The sequence below is a fragment of the Heterodontus francisci genome, chromosome 27 (assembly GCF_036365525.1).
Source record: "Heterodontus francisci isolate sHetFra1 chromosome 27, sHetFra1.hap1, whole genome shotgun sequence".
Taxonomy (NCBI): Eukaryota; Metazoa; Chordata; class Chondrichthyes; order Heterodontiformes; family Heterodontidae; genus Heterodontus; species Heterodontus francisci.
Window position 1 is genome coordinate 51,848,734 of NC_090397.1, and position 18,283 is coordinate 51,867,016.

At 44.8% G+C, this 18,283-nt stretch overlaps 2 protein-coding genes across 2 annotated transcripts in view; one reads left to right on the top strand and one right to left on the bottom strand.

The window, feature by feature from the left end:
- The window catches only part of tymp (thymidine phosphorylase), a 67,260-nt gene extending 53,128 nt beyond the window's left edge, over positions 1 to 14,132 (bottom strand). The window contains exon 1 of the mRNA XM_068059343.1: positions 14,037 to 14,132. The gene's annotated coding sequence lies outside the window, so the exon portion shown is untranslated. The remainder of the gene's footprint in view (positions 1 to 14,036) is intronic.
- LOC137384948 (ciliary microtubule associated protein 1A-like) overlaps positions 1 to 18,283 on the top strand; it is a 38,390-nt gene that overhangs the window by 227 nt on the left and 19,880 nt on the right. Inside the window, exons 2-3 of the mRNA XM_068059659.1 lie at positions 4,794 to 4,925; positions 5,999 to 6,199. Coding sequence (XP_067915760.1) covers positions 4,817 to 4,925; positions 5,999 to 6,199 — 310 coding nt within the window. The 5' untranslated portion in view covers positions 4,794 to 4,816. The remainder of the gene's footprint in view (positions 1 to 4,793; positions 4,926 to 5,998; positions 6,200 to 18,283) is intronic.

An 18,283-nucleotide genomic window follows, 5' to 3' on the forward strand; every position in this document is an offset into this window, starting at 1 on the left:
TGCATTCTCACCTGCAATGCCAAAGCAAGAAGATTGTATTGCATTCTCCTACTAATTGGAGTGTTATTATTCTTAAAATATCCAGCAGCAATATTTCTAATAGGCCATTTCTCCAGATCCAGGCAAGTTTAGATTACCTCTGCCTTCTGCCTCCCAGCCTTTTACATCTGTAATTCTGGCTCTGCTGCAAACACCTATTGAAGTTTGCAGAATACTGCAGTGAGAAGTGGCAGAACTAGAATTTTATGTTCTTGCTCATGGCATTCCTGTTGTATTATATTGTTGCTTGTCTTTGCCATTGCAACTTCACTCGATTTAACTGAGTTTTCTTTCTTTTTCACCATGTCTTTCCTCATAGGAACAGGAGTAAATCATTCAACCAATCAAGTCTATCCCACCATTCAATTAGATCATGGTTGATCTATCCCTCAACTCTACTTTAGCTCCATATCACTTGATACCCTTACCCAACAAATCTATCGGTCTCAATCTAGAAAATTTCAATTATCCCTAACATCCACAGGCTTTTGCAAAACAGAGTTCCAGATCCACAACCTTTGTGTGCAAAAGTGCTCCTGATTTCACTCCTAAATGACCTAGCACTAATTTTAAGGTTTTGCCCCCTTGTTCTGGATTCCCCCACCAGGAGGAATAATTTCTCTGTATTGACCCTACCAAATCCCTTTATCATTTTAAGTATCTTCCTGGGATACCTCTTCTGAATTGATTTTCATCCTGACCTGGCTGCTCCTTCTCCATCACATCTCAAATGCTAGGCTCATTGACCTGGAGTCTGTGACCTTGCCAATTGCTTCATTCTTGCTTGCACTTCCTATTTCGCTCATGTTAGCTGTTGGAATTTGGTAGGCTTGAGATGGTCTGTTCTCAGTACTGCTTCTCCATTGGTGCACTTAAAATTTGCCCACCAATGAGAAATCAGTACTGAGGAATTTTTCAAACTGCCAGACCCATCAAATTCAAATCAACCAATGACATCAAACTGGAGCCAGGAATAGCAACAGGGCAGGCAATGCGAAGGTATCTCAGTGAGTCCTTGTGGGCCATGTGTGGCCTGTGGGATTGGGAGTCCAGGGCTGAACCATATTGAACACTAATTAAAAATAGCTAGTAGACTGGGATAGAGAGACAGTGCAAGTGTACAGAGGTTATACTGAGTGTTTACAATTCACTGGGAGAATGGGGTTCAGTTCTGGTGCTTTTGATACAAATACTGGAGAAGGTGCAGAAAGAGGCAACAATTATGATCAGTAGTGCAAAAGAGTTGAGTGTGATGGAAGGTTGGGAGAATTCAGGTGCTATATTCTAGACAGAGATAGTTAAGTGTGGCATCACTGATGAGTCGCGGGTTTGGAAGGTGCTGCCTGAATAGCCTTTGTTGTTGCAGTGCATTTGCACACTGCTTCCACTGTTCTGGGATTCCCCCACCAGAGGGAATAGTTTCTCTGTATTGACCATATAATTTTAAGCATCTCAGATAAATCCTCCCGGGATTCCTCTCCTAAATTAATTCCCATCTCCATCTGGCCGACCCTTCTCCATCACATCTCCATTGCTAGTCTCATTGATCTGGTCTCTCTTGTCCTGGCCAATCTGCTTCATTCCTGGCTTTACATTCTATTCTGCTTGAGCCACCTGTTGGAATTTGTTGGGCCTGATGGTTTGGGAAGGCCTGTTCTCAATACTGCTTCCCCAATGGTGCATTTGAATACTTGCCCACCGATGAGGAAGAGGAACTGAGGAATTTTCCAAACTCCCAGGCCCACCGAGTTCAAACTGACCAATGGCATCAAACTGGAGCCCAGAATAGCAACAGCAGGCAACATGAGGGTGACTGAGTCAAATGAAGAAAGTCCCTAATCCCAAAATCACCTATCCTTCACATCCCTTCCAGCCACCCTGCTCTAGGGTAGTGAGGTCAATTGTTGCTCCCATATTGCAGGTCTACCTCAGATGAACTCAGTGACCACAGAGGACTGAAAGCTCTGACTGCTGCCTTAACCACTAAGACATCAGAATTTTTTATTTATTCATTTTCATGGGATGTGCGCATCGCTGGCCAGGCCAGCATTTATTGCCATCCCTAATTGCCCTAGAGAAGGTTGTGGTGAGCTGCCTTCTTGAACCACTGCAGTCCATGTGGGGTAGGTACACCCACAGTGCTGTTAGGAAGGGAGTTGCAAGATTTTGACCCAGCGACATTGAAGGAACAGCGATAAGAGTTCGGAGTCAAGATGGTGTGTAGCTTGGAGGGGAACTTGCAGGTGGTGGTGTTCCCACGCATCTGCTGCCTTTGTCCTTCCAGGTGGTAGAGGTCGTGGGTTTGGAAGGTGCTGCCTGAGTACTCTTGGTGCATTGCTGCAGTGCATCTTGTAGATGGTACAAACTGCTGCCACTGTGCATCGATGGTGGAGGGAGTGAATGTTTGTTGACAGGGTGCCAGTCAAGCGGGCTGCTTTGTCCTGGATGGTATCGAGCTTCTTGAGTGTTGTTGGAGCTGCACCCATCCAGGCAAGTGGAGAGTATTCCATCATACTCATGACTTATGCCTTGTAGATGGTGGACGGGCTTTGGGGAGTCAGGAGGTGAGTTACTTGCCGCAGGATTTCTACCTCTTGTAGCCACGGTATTTATATGGCTACTCCAGTTCAGTTTCTGGTCAATGGTAACCCCTAGGATGTTGATAGTGGAGGATTCAGCGATGGTAATGCCGTTGAATGTCAAGGAGAGATGGTTAGATTCTCTTTTGTTGGAGATGGTCATTGCCTGGTACTTGTGTGACGCGAATGTTACTTGCCACTTATCAGCACAAGCCGCGATATTGTCCAAGTCTTGCTGCATTTCTACACGGACTGCTTCAGTGTCTGAGGAGTTGCGAATAGTGCTGAACATTGTGCAATCATCAGCAAACATCACCACTTCTGACCTCATGATTGAAGGAAAGTCATTGATGAAGCACCTGAAGATGGTTGGGCCTAGGACACTACGCTGAGGAACTCCTGCAGTGATGTCCTGGAGCTCAGATGATTGACCTCAAACAACCACAACCATCTTCCTTTGTGCTAGGTACGATTCCAACCAGTGGAGAGTTTTCCACTGATTCCCATTGACTTCAGTTTTGCTAGGGCTCTTAGATGCCATACTCGGTCAAATGCTGCCTTGATGTCAAGGGCAATCAGTCTCACCTCACGTCTTGAGTTCAGCTCCTTTATCCATGTTTGAACCAAGGCTGTAATGAGGACAGGAGCTGAGTGACCCTGGTGGAACCTAAACTGAGCGTCACTCAGCAGGTTATTGTTAAGCAAGTGCCCCTTGATAGCACTGTCAATGACACCTTCCATCACTTTACTGATGATCGAGAGTAGACTGATGGGGCGGTAACTGGCCGGATTGGATCTTTCCTGCTTTTTTGTGCACAGGACATACCTGGGCAATTTTCCACATTGCCGGGTAGATGCCAGTGTTGTCGTTGTACTGGAACAACTTGGCTAGGGGCGCGGCAAGTTCTGGAGCACAGATCTTCAGTATGGACTGCCGAATTGGTCTACTTTGCACCATTCCAGGCTTTCTCTGTGGCTGGAAGGGAGTAGTAAAGGAATTACTGGAAAGGGATTATCAGACTTGATGTGAAATAAAGCAGATCAGGCAGATCCCAAGATTTCAGGATGCGTAAGTGAACATATAGAGAATTGGGAATCCTTGCCGCCATTACCCCACTTTGGACCCCACCCTGTACCATCGCTTTTCATGCATTGCATTGTTAGCTAAGAAATTGATCAGATTTGGTCATCAATCTTTCAGTAGCTGTTGCTGGGAAACCGGAGTGACAATGGCGACTTCACGCGGGAGCATCATTGATGCGCCTGAGTCTGAGAAAGGAGACGCGCTCATTCAACACTCGTTGCAACTCTTTGCAGTGTTCTCGCCAACCTCTGCAGTTGTTCCGTGTTCAAATCCTGGATCAATAAGAGTGAGTGGGACTTTAAATATCTGGCATGGAAATATGTGGGTTTAAAAAGTGCTGGAACATTGTTAAATACCCGCTGCCTCCGTGCTGGTATCTTCAAATTGCAGTGACAAGCAGTGAAACGTCTTTGAATAATTAGCATTTTTTCTGTAAACCTTACCTTGGGTTGTGAGGATTCTGTAAAGCTCAGCTGCTACAGGATCTATACTCATTTATGTTGACTTAGTTGATCTCACTACAACTTCCTTGATGCCAATTGTAGAAAGAAGCAAATTGACCCGGGCCCCTACTCACTGCCTCCTCCTGTAAAGTGCCTGTCTATGGAGGTGGATGAAGACAGTGTCAGGGTTGACTGTCATGCCCCCATCATAGTCAAATATCCTGTCAGTGGCCATTATTTAGGCTCAGACGTAAAATGAACTGAAGCCTCTCCAACTCGGTGAAAACAAGTCTGCTCAAATGAACTCATCGCACAGTAGTCTCACTACGCTAGTTACTATAAGGTTTTGTTTTAGCTTCCAATGAATGATTGTGGTTAGTTAGGATTCGTCAAATGGTAGTTTCCTTAATTTCTGACCGAGATTAATGGCTAATTCAGTCATCTGCTTCATTTCTATCTCTTTCTGAACATTCCCAATTGATGACAGCATGCATCCCAATTCCTCCATTACTATAGCACTTCGAGACAGGATTCACAAGGCTTTCAGAACAATAATTTTCAGTTCTGTAATTATAAATCATCACTAAACGTTTCATCATTATTTCAGGGCGTGAACTAAATTCTAATCATTATGTCTCATTCATATAGCCAGATAAATCTGTTCACCTACAATGCCTACTGATCCTTGGGTTGGAACATGGAGACCTCACCGCCCGAGAATGGCGATTGCAGCTATGTACAACAGTCCAGGTCCCAAATATCTCTTACGTGGACAGACAGGTCTGTATGTCACACCGTTACGTGACTATTCTTGGCGCCAGTTTCCTTTCATGCTTGGGACAAAAGCCCAGACCGTGAGCAACTGCTCACTTCCTATAACTCAGAATGCTATCTGCTCACTTAATAATGGCCATGGGGCTGAACAGAAACTCTTGTTACTGTACCAGGTGTTATATTGGCACATTCCTTGTCATGTTCCCAGTCTTTGGATAGTGACAGAGTAGAGGAAACCCTCTATCAGGGTAATCGTCAAACAGTGGCACCAAGTCAGTACACCGATTCCACTTGGTCAAAGACACTGCGGGTGAATATCCCACACAGATTCTCCCGCTCATCAGCAAAAGAGCCATGGAAAGCCCGGGAAAAGAATAACCTAAACAATTTGTGCTTTTTTTCAGATTTTCACCAACAATCGCCCCCGCCCACATGGAAATACACCTCCCGGAATATTTAACTTAGTCAATCAAAGATGCGACACTTTGCAAACTCACATCGTAACACTGGAACTGGAGCAGGATTTGCACCACAAGTTAGACCTGAAGTTTAGCCAATCGCACCACCTCAATCCTAGGCCCTGGGAAATGTTGAACGGGGAAGCTGTTCCATTTAGTCAATATAGTAGCTTACTGCCACCAAATTACTTTCAAGTGGACTTGGAGGCATCAGGGCACTTCCTCACGACGGCGCCGGGAATTTCCTCGACTCTTCGCCGATCGGGCGGCGTAACTTCGGTGTAAACTCCTGATAAACCGCGCAGCTGGATCTTCCACCGGAATCCCACTTACAGAATTGGCGTATCTCGCTGTAATGGGGCGCGACAATCCCACTAGAACCGGTTGCTGCACTATTGAAATTAGTTGTGCTCAGCCACCCATAATACTCAGTAGAATTCAAACAGAATCCTGCAAGGTCTGATGACAGTTGGAATGCTACTTGGTCACTGCTTTCATAAGTTACATTTCCTCTAGAGGGATGCAAAAACACCAGTCTATTGATGCTCAATCAAACTCAAGTTGTGTTCAGATCATATAAAGCAGCTCCTAACATTTCCTGTCTGATTTTGCTTTTTCCAGGTTACTGGGAGCATGATACAACAACATTCAGAGCCCCTGCTTATTCCATGGCACAGCGCCATCCAGGTATGAAAGATAGTGGCACACCTGCACCCAGAACACTGCCAGAAAAGATGACTCACCATGGGAAGGAAAGTGTCCCTGCGTGGACAATGGCCCATCGACACAGGGACATTGAGACCGGTAAAACTCCAGGACCAGGTCAGTGCTGAATGGCCATTGTTGAGGAAGAAGGAGTGGACAAAGTGACAAATAAGGAGAAAGGGGTTAATTAGCAAAGCAACTGCTGTATTACTAGTCAAATTCTGGCCTCTCGCATATCCCTGATTTCTTTTGCCTCTCCATTGCTGGCTGAGCCTTCAGCTGCTTAGGCCCTGAGCACTGGAATTCCTTCCCTAAACCTCTCCACCTCCCCCTCCTGCTTTAAAATGCTCCTGAAAACCCATCTTTTCGACCAGTCCTGTTTTAATATGTGTCTTGGTTTCAAAGTTTGTTTGATAATTGCTCTTGTGAAGCGGCTTGGGACAATTTACTATTATGTTAAAGGTGCTGGATAAATGCAAGTTGTTATAGTCTGTAGTGTGATGCTTCTGATTTTGATGTTGCATGATGGTATCTGCTTTGGGTTGCCTGATAATTTACTGGCATGAGCTTCATTCAGTTTGTAGCAATCTCCCCTGAGAAGGCTATGGACTGAAGCCATACTCGAGGACATGAGCACTTAAACTATGTTAATGCTTCAATGTAATGAGGAAGTGCTACATTATTGAACATACTGTCTTTCAAATAAAATATTGAACTCAAGGCCCCTTCTGCAGGCTCACAAGGTAATTAAAAAGGCTGCATTTGCTGACAACGCTACTGCTAGGGGGCACTGTTGTGGCACATGCGCAAATGCAGCATGTGCCATTAAAACGTCACAGACTGCGACTTTAGGCAGCTGCCAGGACTAAAGATGGCGCTGCTCAAATAATCACACTGAGGCAACCTAACAAACACATGTCAGCACACAATGGCGGAGTGAGAGAGCAAACGAGCTGGCCGGGGCCGGGGAGGGGGGCTGGGGCCAGCGAGGGAGGAGGCGGGGAGCGGGCCGGGGAGGGGAAGGAGGGAGGGAGGAAGGGGGGGAGGGAAGGGAGGAAGGGGGGGAGGGGAAGGGAGGGGAGAGAGGAAGGGAGGGGGAGAGTGGGGGGGAAGCGGGCTGGGGTGGGGGGGGGGGAGCGGAGTGGGCCTGGTAGGAGCGGAGCGGTGGGCGAGTGAACGGCCCGATGACGGAGGGGAGCGGAGCGGGTCTGCGCAGAGCGGCCGGCGAGTAGGCGAGCAAACGGCCCAGTGACGGAGGGAAGTGCAGCGGCCGGAGACAGCAGCGTGAGGGGGAGGGGGGGTGCTTTTTTGCTACGCATGCGCCATAAATTTGCAACGGCAAAAGACTTACCAAACTTACCCGTACCCGGCGACACCAAGGTCTTCGGCCACTCGCTCCCCGCGGCTCTCTGCGGCCTCTCGCTTCCGGCCCTCTCCATCCAGCCATTCTCTCCAGCTGCAGATCCCCCATCCAGCCTCTTTTTCCCCTACTTCTCAACTGTACTTCAGGCATTGCAGCTCTCTGGTCCCTGCCTTTTGCATCCCTCTCTTCAGGAGCTTCTGAATTTAACTCCCTCCCACTAGCCCCCCCCCCCCCCCCCCCCCCCACACCCCCTCTCTACCTCCCCCCTCTTCCCCCACCTCCCCCTCTCCCCCCCACCCCTTCACAACCCCCTCCCTCTTCCCCATCACAACCCCCTTCCTCTTCCCCCTCACAACCCCCCCATCTCCCCCCCCACCCCTTCACAACCCCCCCTCTTCCCGCCCCCAACCCCTTCACAACCCCCTCCCTCTTCCCTCTCCCCCCCCCCCACCCCCTCATAACCCCCACCAGCCAAGGACCACACCGCAGTTGAATATCTGAAGTGCAGTTGCAAAGTCAGGAAAATAACATCAAAAACCTCAACAATTCCAGGTTTAATTATTGAGAAATTTTATTGTGCATTAAACATTCGAGGCACTGCTGTGCATGGATACATGAGGGTTGTGTTGCCAGCATTCCCGTGAGACAGACAGGCCGAGTCTCTGCTATGCAGAACTAAAGAGATTGTTCCTGGAGAGCCTTGTGGTGAATGAACGCGTGGCGCTCTATTCCACTCGTGTATTGCCCATGTGAAGAAGGCAAAGTCACAAGAGTCTGAGCTCAGTCTATTCTTGGTGAATGTTCCCCAAACACATCCCAATGTGCACTCCCACTTCATCCAGAAATGCAAGGTTCCTTTCCGTATCGTGACAAGCTCCGCAGCATGATCCAGTTGCCTTTTTTGCTTGAATGCTGACCTTAAGTCTCAAGGATTGTTTTCTCAAGGGCATGTTTTACATGAAAAGAAATAAGGAAAGAACATCATTGTCAGAGCTTCCCCCTCCAATGAAATTACTGTTGAGCATACTTTATGTTCTGCAGTAAAGGCATGTACTGATAACACTGCCAATGAATCACTTAGTACCCACCTCAGCTGTAGGAGTCAGGATGATGTAACTGCCCCTATCTCGTGATGGTTCAATGCTGCTCTCAGGGAAAACATGAATGATGTGAGGGTGCTGGAAAAAGAAGCACATTTCTTTTGGACTATGAACATAAAGCAGGCCATTTAGCCCAGCTGTTCCCTGCTAGTGGTTATGCTACTCATGCGCCTTCCCATCCGCTCCCATTTAATCCTGCCTACCACTATCAGCATCACCTTCCATTTCTTTCACTCTTATCTACCTTTGCCTTCAAGCAACACTGAGGATGGAGAATGGTGTGGCTGCACTCCCACCTCACCAGTTGTGTACTCAGCAAGAGCATTCACATTTGTGCTACCACTGGACACGGCATGCTTGTTTCTTTCAGTGCTCAGTCTCTTCTTGCTGAATGTTCCCCAAGTGCTTGACCGCTTTGGATGCCCTCTCTGCTTGACAGGCAGCAGCTGGCAATTGTGGAGTTTCACAAGGCTCTGCATGGTTGTTTCAAGGGCGGATGGGGAAACGTGGCTGTGTGTCCATGTGCACGGCTCTAATTGGTGCAGGAACAGAGCAACTTACAACAAGGACTGGAGCACATGTACTGCCTGCACAGAGCCCCAGACAATGGAAAGGATTTTAGTGCAGTGCAGTGGACTGGAGCACATGCAGTGCCCCAGACAATGGAAATGTTTTCAGAACGGCTTACAACAGGGACTGGAGCACATGCAGTGCCCCAGACAATGGAAATGTTTTCAGAGCAACTTACAACAGGCACTGGAGCACATGCAGTGCCCCAGACAATGGAAATGTTTTCAGAGCAATTTACAACAGGGACTGGAGCACATGCAGTGCCCCAGACAATGGAAATGTTTTCAGAGCAACTTACCTTGGAGCAATCTCCTCTTTCTAATAAAAATGAAGCAGACTGAAATCTCCAAAACGACTAAATAATTGCGAGAAAATGCCCGCGAAACCTCCTCCTTCCACTTTCAGAAACTCATGCCGAAGCTTTGACGCATGCGTGAATATCAGAAGGTTGACGCATGCGTGAATACCCGTTGGTATTGCAAAAAGCGCATGCGCAGAGGCCAACCTGGCGCGTTGCCCGAAAAAGCACACGTCACGCGATGATGTCATTAGCGCATGCGCTAACCAGTCCTGGCAAACGGGAATGCAGCGCGTGCGCAGAGAGCAGGACACCGTCTGCGCATGTGCACACCGCGGCGCAGCCTGATGATGTCAGTGGGGAGCTGCGTTGTCAGGAATCACTTTAAGTTGGATGGAAGCCCAGTAATATGCTACTATGTAGTTATAGAATACTAACTGTAATCCTCATCCATTTAATATTCCAGTAATCCTATTAAATACAAAAAGAATTTCCATTGGAAGATGAATTGGCAACCTGATTGATGGAAAGGAAAATCAGGCAGAGTATAAAAAGTGCTGCCAATTCATTATTGTGATTCGTTTATATGACTGAGTAGGACTGATTTCACCCAAACGCAGCTACTAGCTATCTCCCCCCCGCAACACTGGCTGCTATTCCCCTTCGGCAACTCGCTTTCTCCCCCTCCTCCCCACTGGCCACTTCCCCCCCACCCACCCCTCAGCACCTCGCTCCAGACCTCACTGCTCCACCCCCACTTCCCTGGCTGATTGTTCCCCGCTCTCCGGTCACTCGCTCCTGCTTCCACCCCCTCCCCTCGCTAGTTCTAGGCCGTGCCGCTTCCCCCCTCTCGGCCGCTCGCTCCCACGTTTCAACAGTCACCACGCACCACCCGAAGAAGCAAGGCAGGGTGCAAGGGGTGACGAGGTGACATAGGACCGAGTGGCTGAGAGGAGGGAAGCGACACGGCCCAGAGCTAGTGGGGGGAGAGGGTGGAAGCGGGAGCGAGCGGCCGGAGAGCAGGGTGTCTGTGATTAAAAATAAGAATGAGCAAGACAATGTGGATACATGGAAAATGCCCTGTGTGAGGGGAGTAGCCAAGGAAGGGCAGTAAGAACCATTAGTGAGTTTGAGAAGGAGTGTGAGAAAACTGAATGAAAGATTAGATTATCACATGTGTCATGAGAGAAGGTCCAGTTCAGTGAAGGAATGATCAGTTAAGAATATGAATGTAGAAAGAATCCCTGGGCAGCACCAGGCAGAGCTTAGAATGAGGTGCAAACCTTGTAAAACATAGGAATTGCTAGATGGAAAAAAAAACAAGTTCCAACCAATTCACCTTCCACCATCCTGATAATTGCATGATACAATGATAGTGGAGTTTTTACGTAGTTAAACTCCTAAACCTGCAAGCTAAATACCAAAAGCAGCTGGCTATAGACAGAGCTAAGTGGTGTCAGAATTAAAGCTCTGTAACCCAACCACATCCAATGGACAACCAGGCAATATCTGAGAGGGGGAGGCTCCAAGAACAACCCCATCCTCAGCCATGGTGAATCCCAGCACTAGAGTGTGTCATGCAGGCCCGCAACTGCCAAGAATGAGACATATTAATTTTGGCATATGAACATTTATTTCAAACTTGCTGGGAAGAAGACAAGGCCTGTTACAAGAGCTGCCAGACACCTAACTGAAAAACATCTGCATAGTAACAGACAGTGCTTGTGAAGACAAAAGGAGCCTGACACATTCAACCCATAATGTATTTTGATTGCTAGACATTGAAGGTGTAAGGAAGAGCATTCCAGAGACTGCTAAGGTGATACAATCCACAAAAGCCAGGACTGGTTAAACCAGCTGGTCACATGACTAACTGGCTGGTTCAGGGTTTTTTGAACTAGCCACAGAGTTTTTGAACTCAAAAAAGAAAGACCGTTTGGTCCTGGAGTGAGAAGACCTCTCCTGTCTGCTCCCTTCTCTTTCTCACAAGCCTCTGGACCCATTGAGGACACATGAACTTCAAGAGAGAAAAGTCTCCAATATCGAACAAGGTTTAAGAAGAATACTGGGCCCCAATGAAAAGCAAGACCTACTTACAATCAAGGACTTTACGGTGAGCTCGAAGAACAGTAACCAAAACCATCTTCAGATATAGCCTCAAACTTTTCCACTTTATTTCTTCTGCTCTTTTCTGTCTCTATCTGCATGTGTGTATCGTGTTATGCATGCTAGTGTGGCCGCGTCGCATATCCATAGGCTTTAACTGAATTAGAGTTTAAGTTTAATAAAGTTCAACCTTTTTTCTTTAAACCTAAGACAACCTGTTTGGCTAGTTTCTTTGCCTTATAATTAGAAGTTAGTGAACAAGGATTCACTGAGAGAGAGCTAAAAAAAAACATTGTGTTTAAAATTAAACCCTGTTATGGTAAGACCAAATGAAGGTTCAGAGGGAACCCTAGACCCCTTTCTCACCTGTTCGTAACAAGTGCAAGAGTCGAGGCCAAGGTATTTGACAATACTTTTTGATTGAAGGACCCTTTTCAAATGGAGTGGCGATCATGGATTCTCCTCCCCAATCTAAATTCAAATACTCAAAATCTGACTGTGCTACATGTAGAGTGTTTTAATAATACTTCTAGGAAAATAGGTGTTTACTTACAGATATTTACTTCATGATATAATGTGCTGCTCTCCGCGCTCCTCCATATGCAGTCTGCTCCTAGGCGAAACAGCTAGCCCACTCTGTGCTGCACATATGGTGGCCACACTCCGATCCCATCTCGCACCAAACCCACCAATGGTTGCCCAAGTCTCCCAACTGCAAGGTGGGCTCTGCTCAGTAAGCACTTTCATATTATTTCATGGACCACCTGCAAAGTCTCTATGTACCCCCAAGGGTCCATGGACCCCAGTTTGAGAACCACTGCCCTACTCCACCATCATAGATGTCAGCATCCAATGAATTCAGTTCACTCATACAGAACATGTACATGCAATTCCTGGCTGTTACATTTCCTATTTCATTTTACTTGGTCATACTTATTTTATTTAGAGCAGGCCCTTCAGCCCACCGAGTCGGTGCCAACCAACAACCACCCATTTATACTAATCCTACATTAACCCCATATTCCCTACCACATCCCCACCATTCTCCTACCACCTACCTACACAAGGGGCAATTTACAATGGCCAATTTACCTATCAACCTGCAAGTCTTTGGCTGTGGGAGGAAACTGGAGCACCCGGCGGAAACCCACGCGGTCACAGGGAGAACTTGCAAACTCCGCACAGGCAATACCCAGAACTGAACCTGGGTCGCTGGAGCTGTGAGGTGACAGTGCTAACCACTGCGCCACAATTATGGGCAACTTTATTTCTCCATGCAAATTTCTTTCAGCTGATTGACTCATACAAAGTTCTTAATTATTAGAAATTATCAAGGCATCAGAAATACAAAATTTGCACAAGGAAGTGAAAAATCATTCATTCTTAATTGTTACTTATACACTAAATTACTGGGAAATCATTATTTCCAGGACTAGGAGCCTAATCCTTGATGGTCTGCTTCTCAAATACTTTCTGAACTTTTGCAGTTCTGAAATACAGTTTCTGCTGTTTGCCATACTGAACACCAAGCCTTTCCCATTCTACCCTGACCCCTTCCACACCTGACTATGCTACAGACCATTGTTCCTTCCCCACCCTTACCATGGGGCCTTTGCGACCCCTCCAACTCCTTTCCCCATTGAATACCCTCAGCTGTGTGACTACTCTATTCCCTTTCCACCTTCAGCTGGAACCGTTCATTCCTCTTGGCATTTATTAAATTACAACAGCTCCTGTAATACCTGAGGAATTTAGCAGCAGCTAGTGCTGAAATAGCATATTAATCCGAGCAACACAGCAGTACGTCTTGAATCACTCAACAACCTACAACAATCCAGGGTCCCTATAACGCAGCCTGACTCAACTAATCCAAGTTCCCTGCTCCACACCCCATTTGCTGATCATTTATCTCCAGCTCTTGCTTTCATTTTCCCATCAATGTTGAAACTCTCCACCCGAACTCGCTGCAGACCTGCACTGTGAGCAACTCCACTGTACGTTATCTAATGCATATCTAATATATATATTTTCTGCCTGTCATGACACACTTCCTGTGTCACACTCTGCACAAGCAAATTCTTTAATGTGATTGTCTTGTACACAAATTTATTAATTTTCATGGAAAAAGAAATATCACATCAGGTGGGAATGAAAACCCTAAATTCTGCGTAAAAATATAATTTATTACAGAACAAGCCCATGAAAAATGTATCAGTTACACATAAAATTCTTATCATTGCTCATTTACTTTCCTCTAACATGTTCTAAGTAAACATTTTCTCTGCGTTACCAACTCCTATCCATCTCTCACCCCTTTGTCGTTTGTTGCTATCATTCTCCATAAACCATGCCATTACTGGAAGCAGACTCCTACCAGCTGAATGTAAAATCTTTTTGTTGTTTAACTTTGTACCCCTCCCTTTTTCTATTCTTTAAAAAATTAACTTGTCATTTTTGTAATTGCTTGCTGATATAGCTTTGTTCAAACATTAAACCCAGTTGAATATTGAAACTAACCAGACAATGGTTTGTGTGAATTTGTTTCCTCTGAGCTCTTCTATCTCTCCTTCTCGATCCGATAGCTCTTGGTGACAGCAAGTAGATAGCACTTAATCCCTGAACAGCTGTCCTTTTATAGCTATCTTATTCTGATTCTTCTTTCAGTTTCAATCTTCAACACACATGCCCTTCCTGAGTTTACTTTTTAATTTTCATCCAGCGATTTCAAACCAGTCTTGGTATTTTTTGTTAACCCTCAAAGGACAGACATTAACTCTGGTTTGTCTCTTTTTAGCTAATCTTGCGCACAAAACATGGAAATTAAGCTGTTTGTGCTTGCAACCTTTTGATGGCACTGAGCCAAAGCTGTCATTATGTGACTTACTCATGTTGTGCAACAACCTGCAATACCTTGCTTTCACCATATTCAGAAATGATAGGCATTGTCAAATATTTAATTTCCCAACTATTTAATAAGTTCTAAAAATTTCTCCTTTAAAGAAGAAAGGAAGAGCTTGCAGGAAAAGAGAGACCTGGTGGTTCGCAGACACTAATCTTTGAAGGTGGCAGGAGATATGGGTACAACAGTGTAGTAATTACGTTACTTGATTAATAATCTACTAGAATATTAGTTTAAATTCCACCAGGGTAGTTTGTGAATTTGCATTCAATTTAAAAAATAAATAAAAAACACACAAAAAATCTGGAGAAGAATGACCAGACAGTAGGAATTCTTAAATAAAAGCAAAATACTGCAGATGCTGGAAATCTGAAACAAAAACAAGAAATGCTAAAAATACTCAGCAGGTCCGGCAGCACTTGTGAAGAGAGAAGCAGAGTTAATGTTTCAGGTCAGTGACCTTTCATCAGATGAGTAGAATTTCTTCTCTTGTTCAGATTAGAGAGAGTCATGGATCAAGCGAGGAACTGCAATTATTTTCTAACTTTAATGAGTTTAGTTTAACATACAGATGGAGCTTTTTTTTAACTGAAAGCAAGCGGTAGCTCCTCATTTTTATGACCGAGGTGGGAGGAGTGCACTGTCTTTTCTAGTCCCACTTCTGCACAGCTAACAACATATTTTAAAATGTTTACTCAGTTACCGATTTGGTCAATCATATATTCTACTCTTTATCCCAGAATAAAATATAACAATCAGATTTTTTTAATAAGCAACAAAATTATCAGTTTATTATAAAACAAGACATAACCAGTAATGAAACAAAGCATTAACACACACATTGAAATATGAAAGTTCCCTTTTTAAATTCCCCACGCACACACTCACATACACATTGAAAAAAATACAGAAATTCTCTCTGCAGAGGTCTGTTACAACAAAAAAAGACAAAAATAACGAATACTTTGGCGAAATACTTGCTAATTCTTGAAGAAAAAAGAGAGGATATGGAAGGAAGTCAGTTGTGCCTTTTGGTCTGGCGTCTGGGCATAACGACGGGTCATTGGGATCTTTTCGAAAGCAGTTCTTTTCAGATGGTGTTGCGAATGAATCTGGCAGGTTTTTCCACCTTCTCAGGAGAGATGCAGCACCAGGGATTTTAGCTGTCCCACACTGGATCTTTGCAGGGTTTCTTAAAAGAAGTAGAGAAGGAGGTGAGCTGGGTGGTTTCTTTTTCCTTGACAGGCAAAACACCAACTGTCTTCAAAACAGTTCACACCCCAACTGAATTGAAAACAATGTCTTCCCCAAACAGAAAGACAACCTCCTGACCTCCATAAACCTTGACATGTGACTTCTCTGGAAACATCTTCTCCAGTTCACCAAGATTTCTGTTGTTTAGTGAGCATAAAGCACATGATTTCCAGCAAAGGTTGTTTTCAAACAACATCTCAAGTGTTCCTTTAGTGAGCATGGTAAAAAAAAAACACATCCATGGAACCTTTTCAGTTTGAACACAAGTCCTCAAAAAACTAAAATAGAAAAGAAAAATGGAAACACATTTGTAACATCATAAAATCACTTTCTAGCAGGTACAACCCAAGACCGAATGATTGATCAAGAATAACAAGATTCCGTACTGAGCTGTCCTATCCTGATGTCACATATGCTTCTCCTGAAGACACTTGCAGAATGAGCATTCTATATGTTTTCCATCCAATCTGCTGTTGAACATAATACCATATTTGTAAGGGCTGTGGCTGCTCAATTGTTAAGTATATGAAAGAATATGATCAATAGATTTTTTGGTACGAAGAGAATCAAGGAATATGAAGATGCGGCAAGAAAGTGGAGATGGTGTCGAAGATCATCCTTGAGCTTATTTAATGGTGGAGCAGGCTTGATGGGCTGGATGGACTATTTCTGCTCTTATTTCTTATGTTCTTATTTGTATTGATTTCAATTCTAACACAATGAATTTCTAATCAGGTCCACAGGCATTGTTTCCTATTACTTCAAATGTCCGCATTGTCACATAAAGTTCCTCAGGCTTTGTAGCTTATCAAGGTCAGTCATGCTGACACACCCTATCTTACCGAAATTACATCCTATCATTAAGTAGTAAAGAAATCACTGATCCTTTGCAGGGCAAGTCAATGGCTTAATTTCCCAGCATTCTGATTCCTTGAAGTTATAAGTTCCATGTTCTTTTACCAAATGATAAAAGGTTTCAAGTCCATTCTATTTGTCTTCTTAAAAATAAGCATTCAAAGTCCATATTAAACTATCCAAAATCCTTCAAGAATATCCATTTGGTTGTGGTGTTGTCTGACAGATAAATGTAAGGGCCTGTTATCTTTTACATCCAATTGAGAGGGCAGACAGGGTCTCAGTTTTAATATCTCACCTGAAAGACGACACAGCATCTCTGACAATTTAGCACTGAAGTGTCGGCCTGGATTATGGATGTAAGTCTCTGGACAGGGCTTTGTCAGGCAAACCTCACCTGCTAAGACTGAGGCACACACTATTTCGTCACATGAACATTAAAACTTAAAATTGCAAGCCCCGATCAGAAAGACATTTCCATGGTAACTGACAATGTTGAAACAATGGGGATCCAGCCAGCAGTCCATGTCTCTCCAATACACAGAAGTGTTCAGACCTGTTTTAGTCACATGGCTAACTGATTGTCACAGAGAAATTTGAACCTCCGACCAAGGATGTGAAGAGACTGTTCCATATAAGGAACTAGTCACATGATTAACCTGCTGAGCACCCTGGGTGCTTTTTGAATTTGAAACTCACAACAAAGGCAGAGCGCCGTGTGCACCTGGAACTGAAGCAAGAACATCTCCTGCCTGCATGTCTGTCTGCCTGCTCATCTCTCAGGGAACTGAAACCATTGAAGACACGTACACTCAGAGAGAAAAAAGGTTGCCACATGAACAAAGTTTTAAGAAGATTACTGGGCCCCAACAAACTCAAGAGTATAACTTCAATCAAGGACTATAGCAAGCTCGAGAAACAGTAACAAGAGATTGCCTCAAACTGTTCTACTTATCATTTCTTCTGCTCTTTTATGTCCCTATTTTGCATGTTTATATTGCGTGTGCATGCTCGTGTGAGCGCGTCATATATTCGTAGCCGTAAACCATATTAGGGTTTAAGTTTAAGGTTTAATAAATTTCCTCTTTCTGCTTTAAACCAAAGAAATCCTCTTTGTGCTCATTTATTTGCCTTATAATTGGAATGTTGTGAACAAGGATTCACAAACGGAGTGCTCAAAACACAGTGTGTTTTAAATACAACCCTGTTCCAATAAGACCAGGTAAAGATAGCAAAAGACCCCTAGACATTGGTCACCTGGTCATAACAGGCTTGAACCAACAAATCCACACACCATGCTCTGTGCGCGGGTTAGATAAGCTGCTGATATTTGCCAGGTAGAAAGTAGTAGTGTTGAGAGACACCATCAGTGGATCCACACTTAATGCCCCCTGATGCAATCCTCCCAACTCATTTTAAATTTCCTGACATGGAAACATGACGGTATCCGCACGAGGTGGATTCCAAAGAAAAAGAAGATTCGTTCAGTATATCCCTACCCCTGTTTAAGGCAAGTACAAATGCTTGGCTTTGCAATTCATGTTGCCTCCCATCTCTGGTTCCCCACTGGTATCAGTGTCACAGTCTCTTTCCCCCTCCCACTCCCACCCCAGAATGCACCTTCTCCCCACTCTGCTATCAGCTTCAATTTCCACTCTGGCCAAGGAATGGACTGTTCTTTGATGCTGCTTTCACTTCCTTCAGACCTATCCTGGGTGATTCTCCCATACCCAGTACTGCTCTCAGACCTCTCATG